The 14754-nt window shown below is 50.7% G+C and overlaps 1 protein-coding gene across 2 annotated transcripts in view; it reads left to right on the top strand.

The window, feature by feature from the left end:
• The first annotated feature begins 12890 nt into the window (after positions 1-12890).
• CBFB (core-binding factor subunit beta) overlaps positions 12891-14754 on the top strand; it is a 60132-nt gene continuing 58268 nt past the window's right edge. For both annotated transcript variants that reach the window (XM_082676706.1, XM_082676705.1), the window contains exons 1-2: positions 12891-13083; positions 13312-13398. In XM_082676706.1, coding sequence (XP_082532832.1) covers positions 13006-13083; positions 13312-13398 — 165 coding nt within the window. In that variant the 5' untranslated portion in view covers positions 12891-13005. The remainder of the gene's footprint in view (positions 13084-13311; positions 13399-14754) is intronic.

Below are 14754 nucleotides of genomic sequence, written 5' to 3' on the forward strand. Positions count from 1 at the left end.
CTCCCTGTGAGGGCTCCTGCACCCCCGACGGCCTGCGCCCCGGCGCCTGCCTTCTTCAATAGCCAGGCAGGCGGGCTGCAGCGGCGCAGCGGCGGGCGGGTGGGGGTGGGGGAGGGTGGGGGAGGGTGGGGGAGGCCCTCTTACAGCCTCAAGGTCCTTTGACTTCGGGACCTCCGAAGCTCTGGCCTAGGCTGACCGAGCCCAGAGCAGTTCCCTTTTGGAAGCCTTAGCAGGACCTGGCTTTAGAAAGCCTCGGCTTGTGCTTGATTAAAGCTCTCGTGCAAGAGGAGGTGGGCAGAAGGGTGGGTGGGCAGTGCCGGGCCACAGGTCTCTTTCACCGATGCATGAACGCATGGACTTCCTCCGCTGGGTCCCTGCCCTGCACAACCTGCCTCACCCACCTGTAGGCTTTGGGAGACCCAAGAGGCATCAGGCTTGCCCTCCAGGAGCCCTCAGGCTGTGGGCAGAAGCTCCAGGGGCTTGGCTGGGATCCCAAGCTAATGGAAACTCTGCGGTCCAGGGAGGCTTCAGGTGAAGGAAAGGGGCAGGCACTTCAGGGCTTCCCCTTCCCCCAACTGACTCCTTTTCGGCCCAAGCTGGACACACTGGAGCCCTGTACTGAGGGACAAGGTGGGCCTAAGCCCAGGACACACTCTGGATGAGGCTGAGGAAGGGTTTGGCAGGAAGGTTCACAAATGGGGTTCACCAAAGAGATCTACTGCAGGATACTTCTGTTTCCCCCACCTGTGCCACAAGGGGCTGGGTTAGAGGTGCTGAGTCCCTTGACCAGTCCTGGATGCAGTAGTGTGGGGTTCAGGGTGGCTTTTTCCCTGTGACCCGCCCCCAACTCAGGTCTGGCCTTGGTAGGGAAGGGCTGGGGGCCTGCCTTGTGCCCTAGAACCTCACTCAGGCCCTGGTGGGCCAGACTTCCTGTGAGGGAGAAGGGATCACTTCTAAGGGAGTGAGAATTCCCCTTTCTCCGTACCAAGCTCATTAGCTGTGTGTGTGGCAGGGGGGAAAACTGAGAAATTGGGGCATGGGGACTGAGTGAGGAAGGGAGACAATGACACAGATAGCACCTTGGGTCCTTTGTGGAATGAGATGACAGCGCATTGAATTAAAGCATGAGGAAAGGTACGGAGACAGGTGAAAGAGACTGTGGAACAATTTGCCGAGAAAGCCAGGGAGTGGAGGAAAGAAACAGAAGCAGGTGGACACACGCCCAGACAAGCAAATGGACAGAGAAACAGGGCAGTGCCGGGGGCTGTCCAGACTGGAGAAGGGCAGTACCTGGGCACTCAGAAGGGGGCAGTGGGCCCTGTTTCTCATCTCAGTTGTCTGGCTGCCGAGACCCTTGGGGGCACGATAGAAATGGTCATCTGGAAAGGCTGTGGGAGCACAGGGATGACCTATCTTGGGTTGGGTTGGGGTGTCAGGAGGGCTTCCAGGAGGAGCACCTGAAAGGACCAGTAGGAAAGACTGGAGGGGATGGAGGTGGAGAGGGAGGGGGAGCTGCGTCAGAGGCGCAGCAGAAAGACAGGCCTGGAGGCAGGAATTAGCCTGTTCCATCCCAACAGTTCTGCGTCATTTTGGCCCACACAGGACAGCTAAAAGAGGAACCGGGCCCAGAGCTGGAGGACCAGTCCTGTAAGCCTGGGAGAGAGCACGGCCTCTACCCTGAGGTACTGGGGAGCCAAGGGAAGGACATGTCCTGGTCAGGCTTATCTTCCAGGAGGTTACAGAGTACAGAGCAACTGGAGGAGGAGAGGGAAGAAGTGGGGAGGCCGGGGGAGGGTGGTGCAGAACTGGACAGTGAGTTCTGGACATGGAACAGAGCAAACAATTTCATAAAGCAGATGGGCGAGGTCAACTCTGAACACCCCCTCTCCCCCATCCATAGGTGGGCCCCTGGCTCAGAGCTCTCCCACCCAGCCCAGCCTGGGAACTCATGTGAACCCTCCGCAGGGCCTGGGGTATCTCTGCCCCAACCAAGTGGGACCAGGAAAAGCCCCAAGAGAGAGTCCAGTCCAAGGTGAGGGCACAGGCAGGGCCAGGTGTTGCTGAGGAAGCTCCCCCCCCACGCCCCCTCCCCCTGCATAAGCTAATCAAGATAGTACTGCAGCCTCCTGCCACTGACCCTCTATCATTGCAACGATAGCTCCATGGCCACAGGGGGTTGAGTCTGGGCCTATTTGTCTGTGGAGCAAATCAGAAGGGGAGGAAGGTCCACGTGAGTCCTGAAAGAACTCAGAGGCTGAGAGCAGGTGGCCTCACGGAGCAGAGGTCAACATATCTCTTTTAGGCAGAGTTTGGGAGCTGTGTGTTCCTGTCTGGGCTTGTTCCTCTGTGTGTGTCCTCAAGCAAGCCACTTGCCTATCTAGGTCTGGTTTCCACTCTCCAGTGCACTGGGAGCAATCTCTGGGGTAGGACGCTGCTCCAGCCCCGGGCCCTCCCAGCTATGGTCCAGGACTCCTGTCTACTCCCAGCCTGTTCAGCCGTAGGTGCTGTGGAGGAGCACGCCTGTGGCTTCACCAAGGAGTCACTGGGTGACCATTACGTATCTTCTACTGTGAAGGAGCCAGGACCCTTTTGAAGGGGAGCCTGAAGGTGGAAGAAAAGCCTTTCAGGAAATTAGCACTAGTGGCGGGAAAATTCATCAAAAGCTGACAGGGGCTCCTGGTGCTGATTCATGTCTCTTGCCTAAGGAGCAGCTCTTCTGGCCTGAGGGAAGGACTAGTAGCTTCCAGGGCCTTCCAAAGACCCCAGACCCAAGACTCCAAAACGCTGGCCCTGTTGCTGGGGCTCTCATCATCTGGTGGGGACACCACCATGAGTTTTTTGCTCCTGAATCATGGGATTCTACAGTGCTAGGAAAGGCTGCTGATGGACAGGGGACTTGGGTTTGAATACAACTGTTCCTTCTGCTCTGTGATCTCAGACACTCGGTGGGCCTCTCTGATCCTCTCTGCCAGGAGGAATTCTGACCTTGCCTGCCTTCTAGGTGACGAATACATCTATAATACTCAGCATATCTGGGAAAAGAATAACTTTTTGAAGAGGGAGGATGGAACCATATCCAAACAACTGTTGGTAGTGGGACCGAGGCAGCAGGGAAACAGTCTGGATGTGGACCTCATTCTGGTGGCACAGACTCCCTCCCACTTCCAGGTATTATGGAAGCCAGAAGAGCTGTTGCAAGACACACCTCCAGGGAGCACCATTTACCTGGTTTACAGTGTGAATGAGCCCCAGGATGTTACCTGAGCTCCATGCCCTACCTCCTCTGAACTTGCCACCTACACGCACAAGTACAACACCCATGCCTCAGAGAAGGCTCTGATGGGATCTCTTGGTTACCACCTAACCCAAAGCATCCACACTGGACAATCTTTGCAGCTCCGTCCTCCCCTCCAGCCTGTCCGTGTTTACCTTCAGCTCCCAGAACTGGTCCAGCCACCAGGCCAGCCAGATTACGTGAAGCAGAATCCTTTGAAGGGGCTATGGATGTAGCAGACCCCAGAGCCACAGGGAATCCCTTCCAGGGCCACTCTGACCCTGGCACTGCCACTGTCTCTGGCTCAGCTACAAAAGGAGGCACACCACAGGCAGCTATCCTCTGCTGTAGGAGATCATTAACTCCCCAGCCTTGTTAAGCCAGCTTCCTTTTCCAGGCCCTTCTTAGCTCATTTTATGTTGTTTTTTTTTTTTTTGAGGGGGTTTCTTTTGGCCACAGTGTGAGGCATGTGGGATCTTAGCTCCCTGACCTGGGATCGAACCGACGCCCCCTGCAGTGGAAGCATGGAGTCTTAACCACTGGATGGCCAAGGAAGCCGCCTCATTTTGTGATATTTTGACTGGACCTTGTATGGACTCAAGTTGTTATCCAGTTCTTCCCTTGATGGTCAACATTTACAGCTGGATTTTTATCAAAGTATGAAGTTGTACAAATCCTAGAATTTCATAGCTAGAAAGGACCTTAAAGATTGTCATAGCCACCATGCTTTGAGAGTTTATAACTTTGTGTCAGACACTTTGTACAGATGTTTTTGGCTGCCCAGTATATCCTTTCCTTTTCCTATGACATCACCCTGTCCACAGAGATTCACAGTGTCCACACTTCAGGGATGAGCACGTAACCCAAATTTGGCCTATTAAACTCAATCCCAAGATTTTTGTGGGAATATCAGGAAAGAGTAGTCCTTACCTCTTGAAGGTGAGTCAGCATGTGAATGAAGCTAAAACATAACAAAGAGACCAAGAGAAAAAGAGACAGACAGACGGACAGACAGAGACAGAGAGACAGAGACAGATTTCTGGTTTCAGTGCTTGAACACCTGGATCTAGCCATGCCTGAACCAAGAATTTTCAATTAAATGAACTGATACATTCCCTTTTTTTGTGGAAGTTAGTTTTAATTGGGTTTGTGTCACTTGAAGCCAAAACAATCTTGACAAGTATGAGTAGATGTCTCTGTCCTCAATTTTTTGATTAGAAATCTGAGGAACCAGCTAGCTCTGGGTTCTCAGGCAAGTCACTAAAGCTCTCTGACATCAGGTTGCTCTGACAAAGATTGAAAGGACTGAATTTCTTCAACTTCAGGACTCCTTTGCTCTCCTGGGATCTCTGGAGCTACCTGGCCACATGCCCTTAAAAGAATCAATCACTTGTTCTGAGTCTCAATTTTCTGAGCTACAAAATAGGACAGTCATTCCTTCCCTCCTTACCTTGGGAGAGTCCAGTGAGAAAGTGTTTGGAAAATTGCTTGTACTAAAGCAAATGTTATGTAGTGTGCATATTATACAAAGGAGGAATCTCAGCTCATACCAGACAACCATTGTCCCAAAATGGCTCATATCTCTTCCAAAACAGGTTTTTAACACTTTTAAAAATAAAACTTAAGACATTCACACATATTTATAAAGAAGGCTTACCCACAGCCTCTCATTGGGCAGGATCTAGCTCAGGACAGGCCCAGGTAAAGTAAGGGATATGGCACCGAGTGAAGCTTGCTTGGGAATCACTCTTTGTCACAGCTGAGCTCTCTAGGAAGCTTTACCTTCAGGCTGTTTTTTGTTTTGTTTTGTTTTAATAAATTTATTTATTTTTTGAGGCTGCGTTGGGTCTTCGTTGCTGCACGTGGGCTTTTCCTAGTGGCAAGTGGGAGCTACTCTTCATTGTGGTGCGTGGGCTTCTCATTGTGGTGGCTTCTCTTGTTGGGGAGCACGGGCTCTAGGCGTGCAGGCTTCAGTAGTTGTGGCACACGGGCTCAGTAGTTGTGGCTCGTGGACTCTAGAGTGCAATACTTGTGGCGCACAGGCTTAGTTGCTCCGTGGCACATGGGATCCTCCCGGACCAGGGCTCAAACCTGTGTCCCCTGCATTGGCAGGCAGATTCTTAACCACTGCGCCACGAGGGAAGTGCCACAGGCTGTTTTTTAAGGAGTGCCCTTGGGATCAGAACCTGTTGATGGGAGAGGAAGGAAGCAGAACTGGGTGGAGGGAGAAGCCAAGCTCCACTGCAGGCCCAACAGCAGCTTCAGCTGACTCCACGGGGAGCTTTAGAGCTATTATGACCCATCAGCATTGCCCTGCTGGGCCTTTACAATCCCATCTTGATCAGTCATTGGATGTGAGCTGCCCAGGAAGGAAGAGTGACCTGCAGGTAGCTCTCTGCAGCTCAGGAAATCCCTGAGGGGGATAAGAGCATCCCAGCTGCTGGGGTAACAAGTCATTCACTGAAGAGAGATCTGGGTGGTGCATCTCTGTGTCCATGTTAATCACCAACACTACTCAAGCTGCAAGGCATGCTGGGAGCTCCCCTTGGGCAGGAGGGAGCAAGATGAAGTTAGCATAAGGTGGGGCTGGGGAAGCTACCAAGACTGTGAGGTGTCCTTGAGGAGGTTGCATTTAGCCTCCAGGGCAGGCATTGGTGAGGGGATGCTATGGGGCAGTCATTCTGCTCAGCACAGTTGAGAAAGATTTCTCAGAGGCCTCTGAACCCACATTTAATGGAAGAGTATGAATTTGCTTGGCTGAGAAGGGGAAAGAAGCAAGCTAAACAGAGGAAGTTAGGCAGGGCTGGAACAGTCTGAAGCTGAACTCCTTGACCATTCACTCAGAAGCGTCATCTAGAGGAAGAGGGCTACTGTCTGCTTTATTAATTATTCCTCATGTTCCTAGAGGGAAAGCAGGCCGGTGAGGTGGACGTTGGCTAGTAATTCTGGCTGCCTATTTATAAGGCCATGTTACAGCATGATGGGAAGCCCTGCCTGCAAGGATGGTTTAGAGCTTGTCAAATTTGGGAAAGAATCCAAGAACAGAGCAAGGTGTCAAGGTATCAGCAGAGAGACAAAAGGAGAGATGGTAAAAGAGGATGCGTTTGGACTCAAGAGTTGATGAATGAGCAGAACTGGGTGTTGAATTATTCAACCTGCCTTATTGATCCATTGATCTCTCTCTGCAGGTCTTGGTTTATTCTTGGTTGGCATTTCCTGTGTCTGAGATAGTGAGAAGAGAAATGGAGGGAAGAGGAACAGATTTTTAAGACTCAAGAAGAGAGAAGAGGCAGTGCCAAAGAGAAATTTGGCTACAGGTATCAGGAAGCTTAAAATGCCTGTGTCTTTTGACAGAGTGGATCTATTTCTGGAAACTGACCCTAAAAACACTATCCAAAACTTTTAAGAAAAAGCCTTAAGCACCACGATGTTCACAGAAGCCTTATTTTATAACAGTGAATAATGGGAAACAACCTAAATAGATGTCCGACAACAGGGGATCAGCCAAGATGCCATTAGGAGTTTTATATGATTACGTGGGAAAATACTTACGCCATAGGGTTAGGTCATAATGGAACATTCAAAACTGTACATATAGAATGTCATAGCTGGGTGAAGAAATGTGGATAGAAAGAGGCCAAAGAAAATATACTGAAATGTTAGCAGTGATTGTTTTGAAGTGGTGGACTCTTTTCTTTTCCTATATTTCCTAAATTTTCTACAATAAATACACACAAGTTTTAAATAATTAAAACGAAATGTAAGGGTGGAGTGAGAGACACTCACATGAAGCCTGCACAGAAGTAAAATAAACACAAATTACTGGGGAGCCAACTCCTTCCAGAACCCAGGGTACTGCTGTGTCCTAGGTGTGCTGACCATCTCCCTGGCATATTGAATGGACACAACGGAGAGAATGAGGTGACACTGTGGTGCAGTCACTCTGCAGAGGACAATCAAAGGCCCCTGAACTCATATTTAAAGAAAAAGTATGAGTTTTCCTAGCAGAGAAGAGGGAGGAAGTCATGCTCGGTAGAGGGAACAGTTAGAGCAAAGGCACTGAGGCATGTGGGAAACGCAGGCAGGCCAGTGTGGCTGGATTACAGGGTGCCATGGGGAGAAATGATGGGAGATGGGATTGGAAAGGAAAGTAATGACTGTTAGGGGATCACGAATGCTGGACTGAGGGACTTTGCCTCTCAGCCATAGGCAGACCGGAGACTTGGGGGAGGGGTTTAAGCAGGAGGGCACTGTGGTTAGAGCACCGCATTCTCCAGTTCCCTAGTGTAGTCTGTTTCCCATCACCCTCCAGAAACTTGGAGAGTAGGGGAGGGGAAGGGGAGCAGTCCAGCAGCCCTCACAGATGGTCAGCCAGGCCTCCTGACACCAGCCTGGCCCTCTTCCCACCACACCAGGTTCAGTCCCCAACCCCAGCCATCCAGACAAACTCCTCCACCTCCCATGACAAAGAGGCTCATTTGGAGCCTGGGCAAGATTTGCAAACGTCAAACTTGTAATTACAAGGATGAAATCATCTGGTTCCTTTTAAGCAAACGGGTTTATTGATCCCAACACTGGAGAAATGCTCTTCTGGGGAAACTTGCTCCTCTCTGCTTTCCTCTCCCTCTGGGATGGCTGAGCTGATGGAGGGAGTGTGGCAGGGCAGTTAAGAAGCGGGAAAACCTCCCAGAGGGGAAATTCTTAAGGGCCTAAGGGTGAATTGTATGGTATGTAAATTATATCTCCAAAAAATTATTTAGGGCTCAGGAAACTGCCTCATTTAGGCAGATGATACCCTCATCCTGGACTTAAGCTCATCTCCATCCAAAAACTAGAAGCTGGGGAGAGCCAGGCTTTAGTGGCTCTGTGCCAGCCCCTAATTCTCCTTCTCTCCCACCCCCCTCAACATTCATTTGTGGCTCCAGATCCTATTTCAGCTTCAAGATGGTACACTATTTCCTCACTAACTGACGGGAAACTGTTTCTTCAGAAAATAGCGCACCAGTGGCTCAGGGACCTGGAAGGACTTCACCCTCACTTTGAGGAGAGACAGGTGTGGGTGGCAGCTAAGACCAGATCTGTATAAAGCCATCCTTTCTGCTGGACCTGGGAGGCAGGACGTCTAGGCCTTGACCTTCCAAGCCAAGGAGGGACAAACAGTTGGGCTCAGGGGGCAGGAATGTGCAACCATCAAGGGCAAGAGCCACGTCCTGCCTCAAGGCCCACAGTAGGACCCCCTTCATTCAACCCGTTGGGGCCCCTTTGGGAGCATGGTAGGGTGCTTCAGGAGGAATGACCCCAGCCACAGCTCTCCACAAGCTCGCAGTTCAGTTAAGGAGACAAGCAGGACTTTTGGCATCTCTACCGGTACAGGCCTTGGAATGGAATGGTTAAGGGCACCAGCCCCTCTGAACCCCAGTTTTCTCATCTGTAGAACAGGGTCAATAACAACAAACTTGCAGGTTTATGCTGAGGAGTGGACAAAGAGGATACACCCCAAAGGCTTAGCCATTTCATTACCTCTCATGGATCAGGGTCCTGTCCATGTCCTGTGGTCACTTATTTACCTTTTCGGAGCCTCTATTTCCTTATCTGTCAGACAGGGACAAGGAGGACTGTCTTAGAAGGTGGTTGTGGGAATTAACTGACATAAGGGGCAAAAAAGCACCCAGTTCAGAGCTTCACAGTTGGGCCAGACAATTAAGGGTTCCCTCAATACCCTACTCAGGGTTATTGTGGTTTCTCTGCCCACCATCCAAGATCAGTGGGAGCAGCTGCCCACTGGGAAAGCAGGAGAGAGGAGGCCCTGGGCTGACGGAATCCTTAGGAGAGGAAGGCTCCGAGCAGCAGGGCTTCAGAGAATTCAGCCAGGTTTGTGGGGTTGGGAGGGTGTTTCTAGGCAATGGACAGACACCCTCAGGCTTCCATCTGTGGGCCCTACTAGAGCTGGCTGTTAGCAAACTCCTTCACTGGGTGGTGCCTGGACCAATCCATACTCATCTGGACAGAAGCACAGAGCTAAATATACCTGATGTAGGTGAAATTTTCCTTTATTAATTTCCTTTAATCCAGTTTTTAAAATAAGTGAAAGAAATTTAACAACAACCAAAAAAGGCATACAGAGGTCAGTCGAGGAGATGGCCTCCTTCAGCCTGCGGCTCGTTTCCTGGTCATCCTGCCCGGTTGGACGCCAGACAATGGCGAGTGTGGGTTACCCTGTGGCCTGGAGTTGCCAAAGGCTGTCTGTGGTGCTGCTGTTCTGGGTCCGCCTGGCAGACTTTCCCATCCCTTTCCTTCAGGCCGTCATCCCCCCCAACCCCCACCCCCGTGAGGCTGACACTTAGAGTGCTCTGTCCTGCTCTGAACTCCCACTGCTCTGAGTCCTGCCCCCTTAAGCCTAGAAGGGATTTGTCTTGACCATGACCTTTTCCTTGTCAAAAAAGTTCATGGGGGCTTTCTGCCTCTGCTGCTGCCAAGGCCCCTGTGAAAAAGCCTGTGGCGAACGGGGGCAAAAAAAGAAGCTAGTACTGAAGTTTACCCTTGACTGCATCCACCCCGCAAAAGATGGAATCATGGATGCTGCCAATTTTGAGCAGTTTCTTTAGGAGAGAATCAAAGTGAATGGAAAAGCTGGGAAACTTGGTGGAGGGGTTGTAACAATCAAGAGAAGCAAGAGCAGGATGACTGTAATGTCTGAGGTGCCTTCTCCCAAAAGGTATTTGAAATATCTCACCAAAAAATATTTGAAGAAGAATAATCTACATGATTGGTTATGCGTAGTTGCTAACAGCAAAGAGAGTTACGAATTGCATTTCTTCCAGATTAATCAAGATGAAGAAGTGGGGGAAGATGAGGATTAAAATTCAACTATCTGGAATATTTTGTATGAGTTCTTGAATAAAACTTGGGAACAACAACAACAAGAAGTTCATGTCTGTCTGAGCATCTAGGCCACTCTAGTGAGATTTCAACTTTTATTTATTCCACATTTCCCAGGGCAGAAACGATTATTGCTAGAATCCAAACACCAAGGTCAGCTGCAGGTCCGTGAGCCCTACCTGGACCCACTGTGGAGTAAGAGTGCTTCCCTGTGAATCATCTTTTGGAGACAGAAATGAAAGGTTTTACACAAATGTCTACCTGAACAGAATGTGGTGGTGTTGCATGGTATCACATGGGATATCCTTTTTTCCTGCTATTGAAGTCAACAGCAGAAACTCTGTTCCCCAGACCACAGTCCATATTGACTGAGAGCAAACTCATCATCTTCCTCTCATTTAAACAATGGCTGTGTTGTCCTAGTGCCCAAAGGTCTTCTTAGTTGAACTGGAAAGACTTAAGGGAGAAGCAGCAGATGGATGAAAACTTCTATTCCTTGTGAGTGACTTAGTCCTGCCTTGGTAACTTGGGGCAGAGGCTGCCTCACTTACCTCCCAACATAAAGTGCAGATGTTCTAAGGCTGGTTGTATCCACGCTTTGTGCTGATGTGAAGTTTCCCCCTTCAATTTCACCAGAATCTTTAGGCAGTGAAACTAAAATGGCACCTTTTGCCAGATGTAGCTGATACAAACTGTTCAGTGGGCCCACCATGTACTACTCTGACTCCCTCCTTTTGGGAAAACTGCTATTCCCTTCTTTCAACCATCAGCTTCTCTCTGAAGCTGCCAATCTCAGGCCCCCAATCCGCAATGGGAGAGCATGTGACTGAAGTTGGCCAGTGTCATCACATCTGCCTGGAAATGGTGATTTTGGCAGAGGGGAGAGTATGTGACCCAGACTGGGCCAATCTGGGAGATGGAGACTTTGGAGATGGAGAAGTGGCTGCTCCCATCCTTTGTCAGGAAATGAATGCCATCGAAGAGATGCTGAGAGAATTAGCAGTGAGAAGCAATGGAGAAACCAAGAGTCCCTCTCTGTGATTTGTTTACTTAAAGTAAAACTGACAACTTTTTAGCTTTAAGTTTTTTTGAATTGGTTTTCAGTCACTTGCAATTGAAAGACACCTGAGGGAAAGATTCTGGGATAGCTGGAGGCCCAACAACAGTGGTTGGTGACATCCATAACTCTGTATACCCTTTCTGTTTGTGTACAGACATACATTCACACTGGCTAGGTGTAGGCCAGGCAGCATGCCCTTAGAAGGAGTTGATTCTATGTTTGCTATTCAGAAAGAGTGTGTTTGTTAAAACCACCAGCCTACAGGTTTGATTTTGCTGAAAACTCTCTCCCTGACCTCGGGCAATCAGTCACTAACTGGACCTCAGGGTGAACAACCAATCCAGTTTGCCGGGGACTGAGTGGTTTCCTGGGACATGGGACTTTCACTGCTAAAACCAGGATACTCCATCATCCTAGCTGAGTTCCATATCCGTAAAAACGAGATTGGATTGGACTAGAAAGGGGTGGGAAAGTCTGCCAAATCCTGCATTCAGGCAGACATTGCCAACTGCCCTTGGCACTAATTCCTGTGAACTTAAGTGTATCCTCACAATCCTTTGCAATAAGTCCAGCTACTGTCAATCAGAGTTGGCACCTATTTGCCATACTTGGACTGAGTTTTTGACAAGCTGAGATTTTAAGGATCAGAATTTATTGAAGACCAACTTTGAGTCAAGCTCTGCCATGAATCCCATATCAGGCTCTCTCCAGCTTGGGCTAAATGACTTCCCTAGAACTTGTGGATCTTGTTGCACATTTGTGTAAATATATGAACTGGTATTGGGTTATATAAGTCAGCTTGTTCTTCAGAAGCTTAAATTTATCGAGTGCTCATTATCTGCTAGAATTGCATAAAGGCTCTCATGCTAACACTGAGAGCTTGTGAGAGCCTGCATTTTGGAAAAACGCAAACTGAGGCTTAGCGCGGTCCAGTGCCTATCTAAGGGCCTCAGCCAGCAGGCAGGGGAGTTGAGTAAGATCCCACTTGAGGCCCTTCTGACTCCAACAGCTCCGACCTTTCCACCATTATGCGGATTCAGATGGATTCTCTGGTCTCTTTCCACCTTTAGTCTTTGATGTGCACAGCCTACACCCCTCCCGGTCGGTTCTCGGACGCAAAGTCTCCAAGGACTGAAGTTTCCTCGCGTTCACGTGACATTTTGGGGTTACTCCGCGCTGCTGTGGAGCCCAAAAGTTCCAGTGTAAAGGAAGAACCCTAACGGGCCGCTCCCTGTCTCCAAGAGCCGAGCAGATCCCCACCGGACGATTCCACACCAAGTGGCCCGCGGGCGGTCCAGGGGAAGAGGGCCGCGCCGCGGGAGGAGCTCCGCTTCGCTGCAGCCCAGCGGCGCCGAGGGCGGACGGGCAGCGCATGCGCGGCGCGGAGTTGTGAATGGTGCGTTTTGTTTGCTGGAGTTTGGGGCGGGCGGGCGCGCGAGGAGGAGGGGTGGGGCCGACGGGGGCGGGGCGGGCGGGCTAGCGAGGTGGGCGGTGAGAGGAAGTGGCGGCGGCGGCGGCCGGAGGCGGCGAGTGCTGGGTCCGCGCGGGCGGTAGGCAACTGCTGAGGCGGCGGTGGCGGCGGCGGCGGCGGCGGCGGCGTGGGCTGGGCTCGAGCGGGCGGCGGCACCTCAGACTCCCGGCGCGGGAGCCCACGCGGGCGGGCGCCTGAAACAAAGAGAAGCGAGAGTCAGGGCGCCGCGGGTGCGCGGTCAGTCGGTCAGCGCAGAGCCGGCCAGCGGGTGCCCGCGGAAGCCCGGAGCCCGGCCGGCCGGCGCAGCCTCAGGGCGGGAAGATGCCGCGCGTCGTGCCCGACCAGAGAAGCAAGTTCGAGAACGAGGAGTTCTTCAGGAAGCTGAGCCGCGAATGTGAGGTGAGGCAGGCGGGCGGCGGGGAGGCCGCGGCGCGCCCCGAGCGGGCCCGGGCGGAGAAAAGTTTGGGCGGCGCGGCTCCCGGGAACCCCGCGCCGGCGCGCCTGCGGAGGGGCAGTCTCGCCCGGGCAGCCATCTGCCCGCAGACTCTGGTTGCCCTTATCGGTGCCGCGCGGGGCGGGCGGCATCGCGGATTTGGCTTCTGATTTCGGGCCGTCTCTGCCTTGCAGATTAAGTACACGGGCTTCAGGGACCGGCCCCACGAGGAGCGCCAGGCGCGCTTCCAGAACGCCTGCCGTGACGGCCGCTCGGAAATCGTAAGTCGGCGGGGCCGGGGGCCGGGGGCACAGGGGAGCAAGCCGCGCGCGGGTCACTTGTTGCGCGGGGGCCGCCGCGGCCCAGGCCGGTTCCGGACGGCGCCGCGGACGCCGCGGCTCCCGGAACTGAGCGGGCGCCGTCTCACTTCCTACTCGGGATTCAAAATGCGAAACCAGACACTGGCGGGCCGCGTCCTCGCGGGGAGACTCTTCCCTGTGGTTCTCGGCGGGTGGATTATGTTTCCCAGACACGACTCGACAAACACTTTGCCGCGAGTGGAACTCAAACCGGAGCCCAACTAAACAAGGAAAGGTCGTTGTATAGGCTGTGACACCGATTAAAGGGTCGGTTATTAGTAGGAAGAAAACACCCTTACGGAAAAAATTGGGCTTCGTTCAAGGTTCTGATTCTTGGGCGATAGTTTGTGTCTTAGACGCTAGATTTTTCGTAAACCTATATGTGAAACTGTCTTATTTTCAGTATAGCTGAGAATAAATCTGAGAGTAAATCCAGTTATCTGTTGTTCTAATAGAGGAGGAAAAAAAGCCCTCAAGAACGTGCCATCTTCTTTTCTTAGAATGTTAAGCTTCAGGAGAATCAGAAAGAAACCATTTGGTGTTTTTTTGTTTTTTCCCCAAACCTAAAAAACTGTCTCGTTTAGGCCTGAAGTTACTAAAGAATTGCATGGATTTGCAAAACCCAGTGTTGATCCGAGGCCCTGTTTTAGGTGGTGGATTTGGTGCCTTACCTCCATGAAGCCTAATGTTGAAAAAAATTCAAGTGTCCTAGTTCCCCTCATCTCCTTTTGGTTTGTCCTACTGGAGGTGCTAATGAAGAGAGAATGATGAAGCCCAGAAGTGCATAGGAAAAAACTAAAGAGAAGAGGTTGATTATTAATTTTTAAAAAAGTTGTAGCACTGTATAATGGAATCTGATTATCAGCTCCATGACTTGGACCATTGCATCTGCACACACTTGAAGGTATGGAAGCAGTTTGAATTTAGGTTAACAATAGGAAGACATATTGAAACATTTGCTTCTCCCATTCCTTGTACAGTAGAGAATCTATTTATTGGTATTGAGACATAATTCACATAAAATTCTCCCTTTTCATCACTGAAATCGTTTATTTTTAAAAAATATTTTGATGCTTAAAATGAAGGCTTTTTAGAATTGTATTACAGATCATGAGAAGATACTGGCCAAATTCATTAGGAACTCTAGAATATTTGGTCATTATTGCACATTATAAAAGAAAGTGTCTAGATTTTAGCCCACTTTTTTGAGTGTTTGTAATAGTTATATGATTCAAATGTACAGGACAAATACTTTCTGGTTTTGGCACTGAGTGGTAG

This window comes from Grampus griseus (assembly GCF_964374135.1).
Source record: "Grampus griseus genome assembly, chromosome: 19".
Taxonomy (NCBI): domain Eukaryota; kingdom Metazoa; phylum Chordata; class Mammalia; order Artiodactyla; family Delphinidae; genus Grampus; species Grampus griseus.